This window comes from Ascaphus truei, chromosome 16 (genome assembly GCF_040206685.1).
Source record: "Ascaphus truei isolate aAscTru1 chromosome 16, aAscTru1.hap1, whole genome shotgun sequence".
Classification (NCBI taxonomy): domain Eukaryota; kingdom Metazoa; phylum Chordata; class Amphibia; order Anura; family Ascaphidae; genus Ascaphus; species Ascaphus truei.
Window position 1 is genome coordinate 14,898,914 of NC_134498.1, and position 17,958 is coordinate 14,916,871.

Below are 17,958 nucleotides of genomic sequence, written 5' to 3' on the forward strand. Positions count from 1 at the left end.
TATTTGTCTTGTCTATGTACTTGACAAATTATTCTCAAAGTGAAGCAACATCTTCTATATGGTCCTCATCCCCACTTAGAAATTAGCCACCTGAACAAACACTGCCTACTTTGGAGTCTCTTATTTTTCTTATACACAGAGAATTAAGACCAAAGAACATTATTAGACATAATATAACACGGATATCAGCACAATATCCTGCATAAACTGCTGCTTTGGTGCTATTTTTCACTATATTTTTGCTATTACAATAAGTAGCAGATTTATAGATAAATTTACACCAAAAACAACACTTTGCTGTATTGAACACCAGCTGTAATTACTGCGTCCCACATGCAATACTCCCACAGAGGTTAAAACTATCCTCAGAATCAATCTGAACCTGGAACCTCAAAGTACAACAGTTGTACACTGTAACAGTTGTAGGGGATAGAGATATGCAAGAGTTTCAGAGCAGATTGTGAACGAGGCAACATTTTCCCTTTTCAGCCATGAAAACAAAACAAGCATGTCAGCTTGTTACATCAATTGGCTTAGCTCCACATTTTTTACCTTTGGCGTCAGCTTGCGATTTAGGGAGTTTCAATAGGAGGAGTTACATGATGCTTAAACAAAACAGTGAGATAAAGGTCTCACTCAAGAGTCCCTATAACTTGCACTCTAAGTACATTAATGATGATGTTGGAGATGTAATAATCTCAGAGAATATAAATATTCTCACAGAGAATGTCAATTATATTATAATAATTCTCATACGTACCACTGATAACATAAAAACAATAACGTTTTATTTCACACAAATGTTGTCGCTAAGTGAATGATTATTTACAGGGTAATAAAATCCCAAGTGGAGAGACTATTATGCGGATGTTCATCTAAACAGATAGGTAAGTGATCCTAATAGTGCTCTAACGGAACCATTTTCCTATTTTAGTCATTCTCCTCAGAGATAGGTATATCCGTGAAGCGCCAATATTAGGTAGATGTTACCAAAACAGCAGTGAACACAAAATATGGGGTAGAGGAGATGCTTTATGTTCCTACCAGTTTGTAACTCAGCCATGGGGAAACATGCAGCTGGAACATGGTGCATGGATTGATAATACACCAATGCATGCTACTCCTTGTGTTATGATCTTAGTTGGTTGATCAAATATTAATGCGGAGAGCCAAGCCACAGCCTACCATCAATATTATTCCATTTAATTGTCTCAACACGGATTCTGCTGATGGAATAGCTCACCAATGTCTGTACGATGGTTAATACAAACAGCAGATTCGCTAGTACATCTGCTGCTATAATACTGTCAACATACCCATAGTAATTCGGTTGCCTACAAATCCCTGTTTGTGATTCAGTGTAGCGGTCAATGTATCAGTAAAAGCCACTGTATCTATACCTGCAGAGACAGCTGTTTCAAATGTAGCACATAAAGGCTATATAGTCACAATGTTTGTAGCTGTTGGAACATAAAGCAGCTTAGTTAATACTTCTGTTGTAAAGTCAGACTGTCCGAGTATATATAATATTTCAGTTTAATAAATGACATATCCACGGAAACCACTCTGTCTATGCTCACAGAGATCAATATTATCAATGTTAACAATGCAGCACATAAACATTAAATAGTACCAATGTACAGTACATAATTGTAACACTGCCCACATTGTCCATTGCCATTGAAACCAACATTGTACCCACACCATTTATATACACTCCCACTCCACACACACCTTTTGTACACTGTGGGCTCTTCATTCATTAATATTTACATACATACGCACACACACACACTCTTACATCAATAACATTCAGGGACTATTTAACACCTAGGGCCTCATGCAGTAAGCGTCGATTAAGTGATTAAGTGTTTACATCTTTGTCTTGTTTTATATGTGAAAGTGTTTCGTGTGATTGGCTGTACATTAGTTGTCTGTTTTTTGTGAGTGCTGGAAGTATGCCCGCAAAGCGTGGGAAGAGTGATGCTGGTGGGAGTGGGAGTGCTACTCGTGCGAGTACGCGTCAGAGTGAACGTACTGTTCAGGGGAGTGATGTTGCTGGTGCACCGAGTGGTGTTGCTGGGAGTGGGAGTGCTGTTGCTGGGAGTGTGAGTGCTGTTGCTGGGAGTGGGAGTGCTGTTGCTGGGAGTGGGAGTGCTGTTGCTGGGAGTGGGAGTGCTGTTGCTGTGAGTGGGAGTGTTGTTGCTGGGAGTGGGAGTGCTGTTGCTGGGAGTGGGAGTGCTGGTGCTAGGAGTGGGAGTGCTGGTGCTTGGAGTGGGAGTGCTGGTGCTAGGAGTGGGAGTGCTGGTGCTAGGAGTGGGAGTGCTGGTGCTGTGAGTGCTGCTGGTGGCGCAGTTGCTGATGGGGTGGATGGTGGTGGCGTGCTTGCTGGTGGGCAGCTTTTGGAGGCTCTTCCATTGGAAGAAGGAGAGTCCAGTCAGCACCAGCCAAGCTCTGACCCTAAACCTGCTCGGAAGAAACGTGTGGAGAAGCCACGTAATCCTCGCTTCAATGACCAGGAAAATACAGCTCTTGTCACTGGCATTCTGGAGCACTATGACAGTATATATGGACATTTACTAGGTAAGTGTACCTTTACATTTATTATTCAAATACATGTGATCCTAGGTCATCTGAGTTTTGTTCATATGCAAATATGGGTTCAGAATATCTTTCTATGTTAATTAGTCTGGAAACACAGCTTTTTATCATGCCTTACAAGGACAACTAAACACAGGCGGTCAATTTGCCATAACTGCATACAATATGAATGCAACCTTGCTTACATGTATAGGTTTAGTAGTGAATGCTCATGTGCTTCACATATTACACATAAAACAGCATGTTTGCTATCTCTTGGAACAGCTAGCAGTGTAGGAAACTGGTGCTTCTATTATTATTCATTTACCTCATATATTTTATATGTTTTTCAAGGGCGGACAAGTTCAGCAAGCAGAAAAGAAATGTGGGACACAATAGTCATTGGTGTCAATGCGTGTGGGAATCATGTGAGGGACAAGCGGAATTGTCACAAGAGATTTGATGATATTAGGTCCAAATTGAAAAAGAAAATACAACACCAACGCGTGCATGCTACTGGCACTGGAGGTGGGCCGACACCACAACGTCTCATATTAAGTCCATTGGAGGAGCTGCTTCGGGCAAAATTACTTCCCGTCGTCGTGGAAGGCTTACCTGGTGACCGTGATATAGGAATTTATCCCTCACAATTTCCACCAGGTGAGAAATATTACTGTACTAGGCGTGTCGTTGCTTACAGTTATTTTGCATATTTACACTGCTTTTTATACTGTCTTCACAATATAAGCATACCTGCATCTATATATGTATATGTCTGATTCTGTATATATATATATCTCAAAATAGACATATATGTTGTAGTCCTACTAAAAGCAGTAACTAATATAGCACGTGCCATTGTGTGCTCATTTACATGTGAATTCCCAAAATGCATTGCTGCAGTGGAAGCAATTGATGGTGGGCGAAGATGGGGAACAACAGGGTAGTACACATGTGTAACACATGTTAATCAGAAATTATTACTAGCTACAGGTACAGAACATAAATATGTAGAATATTATTGTGTATTTTATTTAATTTACTCCGACAAACATGACATTACTGCCTATTTTAAGCATGCATCAAATATATTGCATGCAACGGCCTACAAACATCACTTGCACTAACACATCTATAGTTGTTTATGAAAAGGTCCATTTTTGCTTTAAGTCATATACAGACAGCATAATGAGGCACACGTATCATATTTTATGTCATTGTTTTCATAACTTAAAAACTGCACACGACTATTTAGCTCATCTACCATTGTGTTAAAGCAGCTGCAATTAATATCTCATCACAGCATACACTTCAACAGAGGGGGTGGGGTTCAGCACACACACTAATTACAGCCTCATTTTAGGGTCAACTTAGTTCACACCATTTTCACCTGTTTCAAGTAATTGAAAGGTGTGGCTGATTAGGCTTTTTGGGGAAGGGAATACCGTTCTTACAACCTGACTAGCACAACTGAAGTTAATCACACTCATTTGAAAGCTTCACTTTAGCTACTAAATGCCCCAACAACTCATTACTTATTAAAGCGTACCTCACACATTAGTTCACTCATATCTATAGTTGAACTACTACTATCAACGACACATTATCACACACTGCATGTGTTGTCTTGTTGAGTCACAGCCACATTCAGGTGTGCCACATCTTATATTAATGTACCACACATATCCTCTACCAAAAACAACACTTTTTGCAATATGACCACCTTCATGATAACCATTGTGAATGGTCATCTCATGATAGTTATGTACATTATGATACTGATATCACTACACAACATATGATTTTAATGTTCAAATTTTATCTATTTATCCTCACGCATTACTGCAGAAACATAGTATGTTTTATGTTAGGGAACTCAAAAGTTCTAAGTACACAGGCATGTACATTGTTATTACAACTATTTATGTTCACTTTCACACACACATTTTGGGTTAAGGAACTGATGCTGTTACGTACTCATAAATACAGAACATACAATAACTGTTTGTTCAATATTTACACATGTAAATGTAAAACTTATGTTATTGTTATATATAGTTGCCCCTGAAGGACATGTGTCACCTGAGAGGGAACAAGTGTCTTCACCTGGGTCAGCCAGCTCAACACACCTAGAAGGTGAGTGTATCAGTTGGTGGCCATATAATATGTGCTCTTCTATATGTTATGTTGTCATGTTCATTAATTGTTTTGCACATGTTCTTTAAATACGATTACTTAGTGTATGTGAAAATGAAGTGTAAGGCAACATGTATTGTGTTAGTGATGTTAACTATCATGTAGGAGTTGTGAGTTTACAGCAAGTTTTCATTCACTCATATTTCATACTGAGTCCAAACATTATTCTTAAGTCAAGGTAGTTTTTAATGTGAGGTTATAAAACGTATGGAAACATGTTAGTTGTTTCTTTTGACACAGTAGAATTACATAGTAACACAGCAGAGATTAACATGCCATTTAATAATGTGTAAATTTATTTGTAGAACATGATGAAGAGGATTATGATGATGATGATGATGATGATGATGATGCCGCCGCCGCCGCCATAGACACACAAATACAAGCAAGTGACCATGAAGAGGTTCCAATTGAAACTGTTTTACCGCCAAAACGTCCAGCAAATACCACATATGATGCAATTGTAGCTTCTGAGGGAAAAATTGTGGAAGCAGAAAATCGTCGCCATTCTGACCTGATGACAGTGCTGGAAAGGATGATTGCACTGCAGGAAGAAACAGTTTCACAATTGGCACATCTCCACAGAGTCTTCATTGAAGTGCCTAAACAGTTGCAAAAAATCAACACCTCATTCGAAGCATTAGTTGTTCAGCAAACACAAGCTAATTACTGGAGAATGACTAATGTACCACAATTCAACACCTCACAGGCAGGATCTGTTCATGCAGGTCAGTTTTCACCACATTCATCTGATATTCATTCACCAGGCCCAAATGTTACCGGTCAAGTAGCAGACATTGCTGTGCAGGTTCCTGATCACATCCTACCGCTGCCATCTGTACAAATTCAGCAGCAGACACCTACAAAGGAGGCGACAAAAACAAAACAAGACACACATGAAACAGACCAACCATCACTTGTGCAGTGTCTACCAACTTGCTCACATGTGTCAGTGGGCACAAGCCCTGTCCGTGAACAGTCAGTACCCAAAAGCCCTGTAGGTGAGTCACTGCCCAAAAGCCCTGTAGGTGAAACGCTGCCCAAAAGCCCTGTAGGTGAATCGCTGCCCAAAAGCCCTGTAGGTGAATCACTGCCCAAAAGCCCTGTAGGTGAGTCACTGGCCAAAAGCCCTGTAGGTGAACAGTCACTACCCAAAAGCCCTGTAGGTGAGTCACTGCCCAAAAGCCCTGTAGGTGAATCACTGCCCAAAAGCCCTGTAGGTGAGTCACTGGCCACAAGCCCTGCCCGTGAAGTGCCAGAGGCCACTCAAAGTGGCTCTGTTGTGCCTAAAGTTGGTGGCAAAAGAAAAAGGAAAATTCAAGAGACAACAAGCAGGCCTGTTACTCGCTCGCAAAAGGAACAAAAAAAATAAATTTTAAAATTCACAAAATATGTCTTTGGCCTTGTTTTGTTGACTTCAGATTATCTAATTACTATTGTATGTATGCTGAAGACTGTGTTGTTTCCAAACTTTCAAGTATGTTCTTGTACACGTGAAGTTTTGGAAATGTTAACACTCCTAATTAATGAATAGTGTTATAAATATTGATGTATTAATCGTCTGTTCAGTAATGGTCCACCAGGAGCCAGTTGCTAAGTTTAGAGAAGCTGCCATTGACTTTGCAGCAAAACATTGCATTTGGGTGTGTTAATTGATGTAATCATTGCATGTACATATTATTTTCATGCAATTATAAAAGCACCTATTTAACTGCAAACATCTTTCTTGTACGTGTACAGCAGGATTTTGTGTTAAATAATACTTACCTTTGGTGGCCATTGTAATGTTGTCCTTTAATCATTTATGTGTTCTTGTTTCAAGAACATCTCTGAATTTATACTAAAATATATGTAGTATGTATTGATATATGCACACACACACAGACACACACTGTGTGTGTGTGTGTGTGTGTATATATAGTACTATCTAAACTGGTATAGATGTATTTACAAAAAACATACACTTCATGCTTCCTTGTGAAAACACACTATTTTAATAATACGGGCCTAATGTTTGACAACTATACTAAGTGTGAGCCTCTAACATTATTGGGTGCAAACAAATGTTTATTACTTAATTCACTCATGTTTATCACCATTTAAATAGGTTTCATACAAGGCCTACTTACTGCCATCAATATGTTGTGTGTACTCCTGCAATATAAAAAAAAAGAAAAAAGATACATTATATATATATATATATATATATATATATATATATATATATATATATATATATACATATACATATATACACACACACACACACACACACACACACTATACATATAGTACAATATACACTTTATATATATATATATATTTTTAAGAGAGAGATATATTTATATATATATAGATACACACGTATTTAAACTCATGCAGACAGGTAGTTAACCAGACTTTCAAATACACACAGAAATGTATGTGGGAAAAAAACATTTCATTTTGCAGGTGTGTGTATTTACTGATATGGCTGTCTAAGCACTATTTTCACACAGTGCTCTTTGTTATTTTTCTAGAAAACTCAATGTTACTGAAATAAGTGTAGGAATGTTTTCACAAACGAGATAAAAAAATGATACATGTTTTTCCCACATTCGCCTATCACTAACCACAAAAGTTAAATCAATTAAAAGTACACATCCAATTGGCGTTTGAAATAAGGAGTAAAAGTAGTTACTTTTGTTGACCTTGAAAACGAAACACAGGAATTTGTTAGCCATTGAGCAGAATCATTTTGATGAGCAAAGAAGATAGAACTGCACACATCTTTTGTGCTACTCTGACATGGCTGATGAATTCGTTAACCATATGAATCCCCTCTTAGGTTATAAGTACATGGTTTCAGAAGCAATTTTGAACAGTCGCGGACACAAAGCAAGCACACGCCAAATCTATGATTTGATTCGAGCTAATTGATTGGTTTACAACACAAAGCATTTGTAGAATTGGACGTCTGTAATGTCTACAGCTGTTTTTGTGCTGCAATCTGGAAGAGCTCTTTAGATATACTCCAATCTTCTTAATTAAGACTTCACAAGAAAAAGCACATGCTAAACAAGGTAATATTTTGTACATAGTTATTTTGAATATATTATTGTAAGTTGTACAGCTGTATTTTGAAAACCAAGACCGTAGGCATGCGCGGAATTTTAATTCCTCAATAAGATTCACTTTATCAACTAATGACTTTTTTGAACGTGTGCAGGATAAGCTAGAACACACCTATGGTTTCTGGAAGATTGCAAAGGAAAAGCATTTTACCCTGAAAGAGGGCACATATATTGTTGTGAAAGGCATATTTATTCCTAATGCCAATAGCAATGGATCCGCTACTACTGTTCCGTGTGAATCGATACCTGCTGCAATATCTGCACCCTCCATTCCTGAAACCCACATTGTACAACAACAAAACTACTATGATTATGTACCAAGCCTTTCAGCTGAAAATGCATTGGAATGGGAACCCGAAGAAATGAACCTACCTCCCGACCAATTGTTTGAAGAAAGCAGTGGCGATTCCTATGAGCGCTTCATGGAGGAGATGTGTGTCATACTGGATTCAGCGGGTGGGTCAAGCGTGGATGAAAATGCCTTGCATTTCTGGAGCGAGCAGTTGCAGCCAGACGAAGAGTTAATTCTAGAAGAATGGTAAATATAACAACCGTTATGCGTTGACTGTGCGTTTAAATGTTTTTTTTTTTTTTTTTTTTAACCACCATTTTCCCTTTCAATGCGTGGATACAGCGTAACATTGCAGACTGCATAACATGTAGCGATCACAAAGAAATTGTTGCCGAATACAATATAGTATAACCTGAAAGAGTAGTACACATTGCTGACGGAATAAATATACGTACTTTCCTATCCCTTTAACCATATTAGCAACATTTTAACATAACTCTAACACATACCTGTTTTGTTATCATGCAACATTTAAAAGCGGGTCCACCACGTATGACGTGGGACCCTTGTCATGGCCCAAGGCGTCCTTAAAAAGGATTACGGATGTAAGTCCCGCCCCCAAGCGACGTGCGTGCCTCAAAGCCTATTGGCTGTCATGTTTTGTTATAGTAACGGTAACTGCAGTGTGTCATGTGTGCGGCTCAGTGTTTGTAGCCGTAAACTGGGCGTTAGCCGAATGTTAATTGAGTGGGAGGAGTGTTAGCGTGCGTTTCACGCTGGTTTAACATGACGTCACACGTATTGCATTTGCGCATTGTGTTATCGGCCGTCCTTTCTGTCCAAACACGTCTGTTTCAAAAGAATACAGATGTACTCGTTTAGAACGAATGTAGTTTCGTATTCATTGTATTTGAAATAAAGATTTTATGTTTAATGGTATTTTCAAGATGTATTGAACGCACAACGTACGCTTTGTTTTGCGCATGCGCTAACAGTTAGTGCAGCCAAGCCTGAAGTGCGTGCGCACACTAAGATGTGCGCGCACATTTTTCAGTATACAGGCAACGTTCACATCATATACATAGTTATGCCTGCTACAAATTTAAAGAAACATTACATACTGATGTACACTTGTACTTCTAACATATAAGTGAGTGACGTGTGTATGTACACAATCATATAGAGCTGTGTAATGCGTTGTCACGGATACATATATAGTAAGGTGCCATATTTGACCATCATGTGTTTGCTGTATTTCAGAGATGTCGGGGAAGATACAATCGGATCAATGTATGATTTCAGAAGAGTCTACCTTTATATGAGATGATTGTGAGGAGGAGCCACCGACTACTATACTACATATGGAACTAATTTTATATTGCTTGCAGCGCTTATTAACAAACAATAAAAAATGTGATACCCTTATGCCTATATTGCATAAGCACTTAATTAACATAATGATGTTGCAAAATAGTGCCTCATGAATTTTTATTGAGTGTTCTTTAATGACTACTATCATTTTATGGCATGGTGTGTTTTATATATAACAACCATTCCCACTCTGCTAACCCATTTGTGTATTCTATTGTGTAATGGAACGTATGACTGTCGAAACTATGTAACAATAATAATAATAATAATAATAATAATTATAATATGAGCATGTTCATGTATAGCGCTGCTAGTTGTACACAGCGCTTTACAGACACATTTTTCAGGCTGAGGTCCCTGGCCCGTGGAACTTACAATGTATTTTTTGCCGCCTGAGGCACAGGGAGATAAAGTGACTTGCCCAAGGTCACAAGGAGCCGACACCGGGAATTGAACCAGACTCCCCTGCTTCAAAATCTCAGTGCCAGTGTGTGTCTTTACTCACTGAGCCACTCCTTCTCCCAATGTAAAGGACACTTACAACCAACTAGCCATTTATTGTTAAAAATCTCTTGTTACATGGGTATGTTGATAAAATGGTTTGGGACTGTAGCAAATAATGTTATTGGCCAGATGTTGTGGTCCCCTACAATGCATGATGTTCTGATTATGACATCAACATCATGTAATGAAGTACGTTTCTGTGTATATTTCATTAACCTAACTAACTATAGTTTACTGTGTTTATTAAACGTTCTAAAAATACATAGTATAGTCAATATGATGATATAAGCTACCATAATAAAGCTGGTGTTATCATTTGTCGGTGTTATACATGGAACCTACACAAATTGATACAGACACAAACAGTTGTCTTACAAAGTGTGTCTATGCTAATGTGCACGTGATTGACGTTACAATTGTGACAATACTTGATAATTATCATCATGATAATGATGAAGTGACGTGATTTATATTGCAAAAATATTACCAACATTGTCATATTGGTAAATTATAAATGCTAAATGACAGTAACATTAGCGACAAATTTGTCTTCTCTGTTAACAGTTTAACACTTGGTACATGTAGGACACATCCACACACGTGTGACTTATACATACACATGTCACAAATTTAAATTAATGTTGACTATTAATTCCTAGCATTACAAAACACCAACATTGCTAAATATAAGATGTAGTACGCATTGTTGTGATTGCAGGCATTCATGCATGGAGTTTTATGATCAGTCAATTTCATCCGTGATGAATGATCTCCCGTAAGTAAAGAAATAACTACAGTTATCCCCTTGTCTCCAAACACCTCTATATTACATTAATGGAATTTATAAGGAAACATACATAAAATGTGATGAAATGGGAGTAATCATTTTCTAATACAATGCACATGAAAGGTCAAGAGTAGCTAAATGCATATACATGATACAGAAAGTACATATATGTAACATTTGTGTTTAAACCAATATGTTGGGTTTTGACTTCAAATAATTATAGGAAGATTGATGTAGGCACATCTTATGAGAGATGTCAGCAAATATACACACCATGATCAGTCATACTGGAGATATACCTATAATGCAAAGGAACAATATATAAATTGCAAACATTGACATGCCATCTTCAGTACCGTAAACAACACAGCAAAGTGTGTATTTGGTGTTAAATGTGCAACACCATGTATATTTCATGACATTCAAAATGTAAATCAGGCTGGTGTACACATCATATGGATGTACATGTTACACTGCACCAATAACATTGTATGTAAGCATACTAGAAGCATGAATGAGTATGGGCATAATATGTGTATTGTGTTAGCATAAGGAACAACACAATGCTAAAATATTAGTGCTTTGTTACCCCAGTTTTATTCACATACACACAACTAAAGTACAATTGAAGAGGGATTATATAACCTGTGCAACAATAACATACCTGTGCCACATCCCTTTGTGCACACAGCAGAGAGAAGAAAGGTGTGCAACCCATATTCATCTGTGTCCTACCAGAAGGGTATATAAAAAAACATTATTGTTAAGATAACATAATGTAAGTATAAAAGTAGAACTTGGAACATATATGTTTTTACTTACAAGAAAAAAATGAATTGATGAGATTCTGGCGTGTCTGGCCACCACTGGCTGTTTGTTCATTTTCAGCAGCTACATGGGTGGGATGCTCGTCTACCACAGGCTCATCTAGGTCTGACTGTACATTGTGCCTCAGTGCAACATTGTGCAAAATGCAACAGGCAAGGATAATATCAGACACTTTTTGAGGCTTGTATAGAAGAGCCCCACCAGTTCTGTCCAGACACCTAAATCTGGTCTTGAGTAGGCCAAATGTCCTCTCTATAACAGATCTTGTAGATATATGGGCTGCATTGTACCTGTCCTCTGCTTCAGTTTGAGGGTTTAGCACCGGAGTCAAGAGCCACGGCCTAATTCCGTATCCTGAGTCACCTATAATGAATGGAGCACACATAAGCTGACATTAGTGATCAAATTGTACAATGCCAACATTCCTAAATAAAAATGTGTTTTGTGTTAGAACATGTAAATGTGTACTCACCTAGCAGCCAACCATGTTCAAAATGTCCCTCTTCGAACGCATGGAAGACTGAAGAGTTCCTCAGGATGGAGGAATCGTGACTGGAACCAGGGAATTTGGGTACCACATGCATTATCCTCATCGTCGCATCACATACCACCTGTACATTGAGTGAATGGTAGTGCTTCCGATTGCGGTACACATGCTCACTCTGACTAGGTGCAATCAAAGCAACATGTGTGCAATCGATTGCACCCAGCACACATGGTATCCCTGCTATATTATAAAAGCCAGTCCTGACTTCCAGCCACTCTGTCGCCTCTGTAGGAAAATGAATATAATTCCTAGCGCGTCTATTGAGTGCATAGAGAAACTGGGTCAAGGCCCGCGAGAATGTAGATTGCGAGACCCCGCCCACTATGCCCACAGTTGTCTGGTATGACGCGGAAGCAAGATAATGTAATGAGCACAGCATTTTAACAAGCCCAGGGACTGCACGACCTCTGGCTGTGAAAAAATCTAAATCTCCCCTTAACTCCTGATAAAGAGCTAAGATTGCTGCTGAACTCAAACGATAGCGACTTACAATCTCCTCCTCACTCATCCCATCTAACAGGGTTCTCTCCCTGTACAGACGCGGACGAGGCACAACTTGTCTCCTCTGTCTTCTCCTCTGATCTCCTGTCCCTCTCCCTGTCTCTGTCGTATCTGCGTGACTGTCCCTGTCACTGTCCCTCGGTGTGTCCCTCCCTTGCCCTATATGATTCTCTTCATCATCAAGCATGTCATAGAAAAGAATGTTCCTCCGTCTCCTAAACAATCTCAACATTTTGAAATGAGTAGCTGTGAATGAGCAGGTAATGGGCGTCCTTTAAATAGGTATGTGATGATGTCAGGTGACATAGTAAAATGCAAGGTGTTACATTAACATAATAAAGTACTTCTGTGGCAAGCTGTGTGCAGTTCTTGTTATAAGTATTTGTTGTGTGTATTCTGCAGGGAATGATGATATTTGGCAATGATGTGACGTGAACCTTTGTAGAAACATTGCTTGCAAATAAATAGTTGCATGTGCAATGCATGTAACACTTGTGAACGCAACAGTCAGTCATGTAATTAGGCAAAAAGGCTGAGATTGACGTGGGAAAAGTTTTGTGTAACATGTGTAATTAGCCATGTTATTGTGACATGTTGACAACAATGAATAGTCGTGTGCATATGCATGCATTTGTGTAATGAGGATAGTTGCTATAGAATGAGTTAACAAGGTGTCCCAATGCTGAATTACTGTACATGTGTGTATAAGTTAGGTTGAAGTGCTTGTAATGCTACGGTTACAATGTAAACATGCAATGTGATTGAGCGTCCAATAAGTGACGTCATGAAAATAGGGAGGACCCAAAAGTATATGTAAACATGAGAATTTAGATGTACATGAACGTTTAAAGATGCGTGACACATTACAAGCATTGTGTAATGTAAAGGAACATGAATATACTGTGTATGTGTGACATGTGTGACATGTGTAACATCATGTAAATAATTGTCGCTCAGTTCATAAAAATGTGTGATATGATGTGAGGTTCTCCTTTAAGAGTTGAGTATAGTATTTTCCCTTGGCACATCATCACATGATGAGTAATGTGACCCGCAAATGCTGACAACATGTAAAAGTATAATGTTATGCAAATAATACACGTCAGCTGTGACACAATGCAGGGAATGCCCCCACACTGTAATGCAAATGACATTTGTATTGTGAGTAATAGAACGTAAACAGTACTATACTGTTATACGTCCCCGCTCCATTGACTCCATTGATGTACAGAAGTTTTTTTTTTTCTAAGTGCCGTTCCGGCAGCCTTAGCGATCGTTCTCCCCTCCAAACTGCCAACTTTAGTTGGCGGGAGAAATTGGCCATAACATCTCAATTTCGTAGTGCCGTCGTAGTGATCATAGTGCCGATCAGGCCCGATAAGCTGTTTTTTTTTGTTGAATCCAGCCGATTTAAAAAAGTGGCGATCAGTGGCGAAAACAGGCTTATCGGCAGCCGACTGGCCATAACAAAATAATCGGCTCCGAAACCTGGCGAAATCAAGCACTTATCGGCGCTTACTGAATCTCAAACCCAATTTTGCCTATAAAATGGCGATAAATCCCTTATCAACGCTTACTGCATGAGGCCCCATGTCATAAATCACATCTACACACGGGGGAGGGATAAGCACAGATAACATTCAAAGATGCGCTGTTTTTAAGTAAATCCCTTGCTGTAACACCGCTGGAAGAGGAGATCAGTGTATCTCGAAAGCTCGCACAAATAAAAGTATTTCGTTAGCCACAGAACGGTAGTTTATATTCATTTTTGAATATATATATATATTATATATATACATATATATACACACATACACACACACACACTCTATACAGTATATACAGTCCTTGGACCATTTTAGTTCTGTGCGGTACCTGTATGAATTGCTTATTCCATGCACTCCAACTGAAGTAATTTACTGTACTGTAGATGCATGACCATCCAATTTAGGGTATCACCATTACAATCTATTGCTCGGTTTTCATAGTGGAACTCTTGCAAGATTAATTGTCACTTGGCACATCAAACTCTACTCAAATCAGTGTCTACATGTCTACAATATTGTTTCACTTTTTATTACAATATACTGTATACTGGTTCTGTTACGCTGTACAGACTTCATTACATTGTTGCACTTCCATGAATCACTGAATCTATGTCATAATTCTTAGCCTGTGATGGAATATATGCTGTAAATATGGAAGATGTGTAGTTGCATAATTTATTTTCACCATGGAAATATAGTCATTTTTTAGTCAGTGTGGTGTATTAAAGATTCAATGTTTTCTAAACAATGCAAAAGCAAATGCCCTGCTCAATCATTCTATGCATTTCTACTTTGTCCCTTCCTATTTCACAAACTATTGGTATTTCCCTTTAAAGACTGTATTTTCCACTACAATAAATGTGTATTTAGCATTAAAGGTAATTATTGTCATATTAGCTCGTGAACTTCGCTGCAGTTGCTTTATTTTACTGATATGTATTAATTGGGTAATGTCCCTTATTTAAAAGATCCATCAAAGACAAGTTGCTTATACTTATTCTTCTATTGTATCATTTTATGTTAGACAGTTGGTCTAAACTACAAGGTGGTTCTCTGAATCTAGTATTATTCTAAGTACTATATTGTGGGTATCCTGTTACAATAAAGTATTTGTTAGCAGAAGAAAGATATGATTGCTACAAACAGGGAGATGAGCAACGAAACGAGGCAACACATGCAGGAATTGTCAAGAGGACCCATTCGAAAACTTGTCCACTAACATCTTTTTATGATGGGTCATCCTGTATTCACAGATGAAGCAAGGAGGTCAAGTGGAAAAAAAAGCGATAAGGCTGGTGCAAGGGAATGTTATAACCAGGGCCGCGGACAGATGCCCCGGGGCCCAGGACTACAGTTCTGACTAGGCCCCCCCACCAGGGCAACCCCCTTCCCCCCCACCCCCATCAGCAGTGTTGCAAGCCCCATTTCACACCTTGCTAGTCACCTCTATTTCCCATGTATTTCTCTCCCCTCTGTCTCACCTCTCACTCTACCCCCCCTCCATCAAATACCCCACTCACTCAATCCCTAGCCTCCCTCGCCTCACATGTACAGTATTTCTCTCCTCTGCATCTCATTCGCCCCCTCTCTCCTCTCACTCTCCCCTCCTCCATCAATTATCCCACTCTCACTTAATCCCCCTCCTCACACAATTCCTCCCACAAAATATAAACAAAAAACCCCACCCCAATGCAAAAACCCCACCCCCAAATACATACAAAAAAAAATCCACCACCCCAAATATATACAACCATACCACCTCCCCAAATATATACAACCCCCCACAAAAACATACAAAAAACCACCTCCCAATACATATAACCTACCCCAATACATATAACCCACCAAAACATATATTAAAAAAACATACAAAAAGACCCCAATGCATATAAAAATGAGTGCCTTCTGATAAGGCTTAACCTCTACTTAGCTGTATAATATCCCGAGGTCAGCTGTACTGTATATGGAGGTACTCCATTTTTTGGTGTACATGGGAGTTGGAGCGGGCCAGGTTTTGGCTGAGAAGTGGAGAGGGAGTTCGGCATTGCTTACCTCAATGGTCTGTCCGATTGCTAGGTAGAAGATTGTGCAGTGGAGGAGGCGAGGATCCACATGCATCCCATACCGAGTACCTCCCTATACAGCTGACCCTACTGGATATTATACAGCTAAGTAGGGTAGTCCCGATACATAGTCAGACCAGCCCCATTGTAGGATTTATAGCTGTCTCACTCCAAGCAATGCCCGATAGATGGACCTTTATTCACAGCAGAGGGAGATTAGCACCAAGTCCAACAAGGGCCCATATGGAATATAGTTCTACCCAAGTTCCCCTGAAGGCAACTTCCATAGGTAATGAATGTTACCCTACCCTCACCCCTTCCTAAAGCCTCTCCAAAACCCTCCAATGTCACCCACCTCATAAATCCAATTGACACCAATGTCCCCACTGACCCATCACCATGCCACTAACCAGATTAAATCCAGAGACCTACCCCAACCCGTGCCCACCAACCAAGCAAACTCTTAATTGCTCCTAAACCAGAGCCCAGTCCATAATGTTCCCTCCCCTGCCCACCAACCTATCACGTTTTACTAACTAATGTACAGCACTCAGTATAAGGGCGCTATATATCTGTTGTTATAAATAAATGGGATTAAGTCTTGGCACCTCCCTAGCGGGCAGAAATAGGTTCAGACAGTCTCAGGAAGAATGCAGGTATGTCTATATCGAGTTCTCAGTGTAATATGGATATACCTAATAAAGATGCTGTTGAATGAATAAAGTTCCTGACGTCCACCATTGCTATAAAGTATCATCACCCAGCCGCACGAAATCAGCACTCTGATAAGGTATAAACATTTGAGAAAGCCGATATACTATAAGAGACACTGATATAAACTCCCTAGAATCCGGGCGGGGCGGGGATATATGTGTACAGTATATGTACAGTACATGGCTAGCAGCCATGCTTTTAAGCAGATATGCTTTTAAGTATATATGTTTCAAGTATTTATGAAGTTTAAAAAGGAAGGAAGACTATTGAATCACTCACTCATCTCTTCTCTTTCCTCAGGTAAAAACATATTCCAATTGTCTGTCTATCCTGATATCCTCCCATGCTGTGTATTTAGTTCTATTTAGGTAAAAACATATTCCAATTGTCTGTCTATCCTGATATCCTCCCATGCTGTGTATTTAGTTCTATTTAGGTAAAAACATATTCCAATTGTCTGTCTATCCTGATATCCTCCCATGCTGTGTATTTAGTTCTATTTAGGTAAAAACATATTCCAATTGTCTGTCTATCCTGATATCCTCCCATGCTGTGTATTTAGTTCTATTTAGGTAAAAACATATTCCAATTGTCTGTCTATCCTGATATCCTCCCATGCTGTGTATTTAGTTCTATTTAGGTAAAAACATATTCCAATTGTCTGTCTATCCTGATATCCTCCCATGCTGTGTATTTAGTTCTATTTAGGTAAAAACATATTCCAATTGTCTGTCTATCCTGATATCCTCCCATGCTGTGTATTTAGTTCTATTTAGGTAAAAACATATTCCAATTGTCTGTCTATCCTGATATCCTCCCATGCTGTGTATTTAGTTCTATTTAGGTAAAAACATATTCCAATTGTCTGTCTATCCTGATATCCTCCCATGCTGTGTATTTAGTTCTATTCAGGTA

The 17,958-nt window shown here is 39.0% G+C and overlaps 1 protein-coding gene across 1 annotated transcript; it reads left to right on the forward strand.

Annotated features, from left to right (window-relative positions):
• The first annotated feature begins 4,542 nt into the window (after positions 1-4,542).
• LOC142467668 (uncharacterized) lies at positions 4,543-6,256 on the forward strand. The gene is made up of 2 exons (XM_075573603.1): positions 4,543-4,716; positions 5,082-6,256. Exons 1-2 carry the CDS (start codon positions 4,620-4,622, stop codon positions 6,146-6,148), a joined length of 1,164 nt encoding a protein of 387 aa, XP_075429718.1. The 5' UTR covers positions 4,543-4,619; the 3' UTR covers positions 6,149-6,256.
• Positions 6,257-17,958: the final 11,702 nt, after the last annotated feature.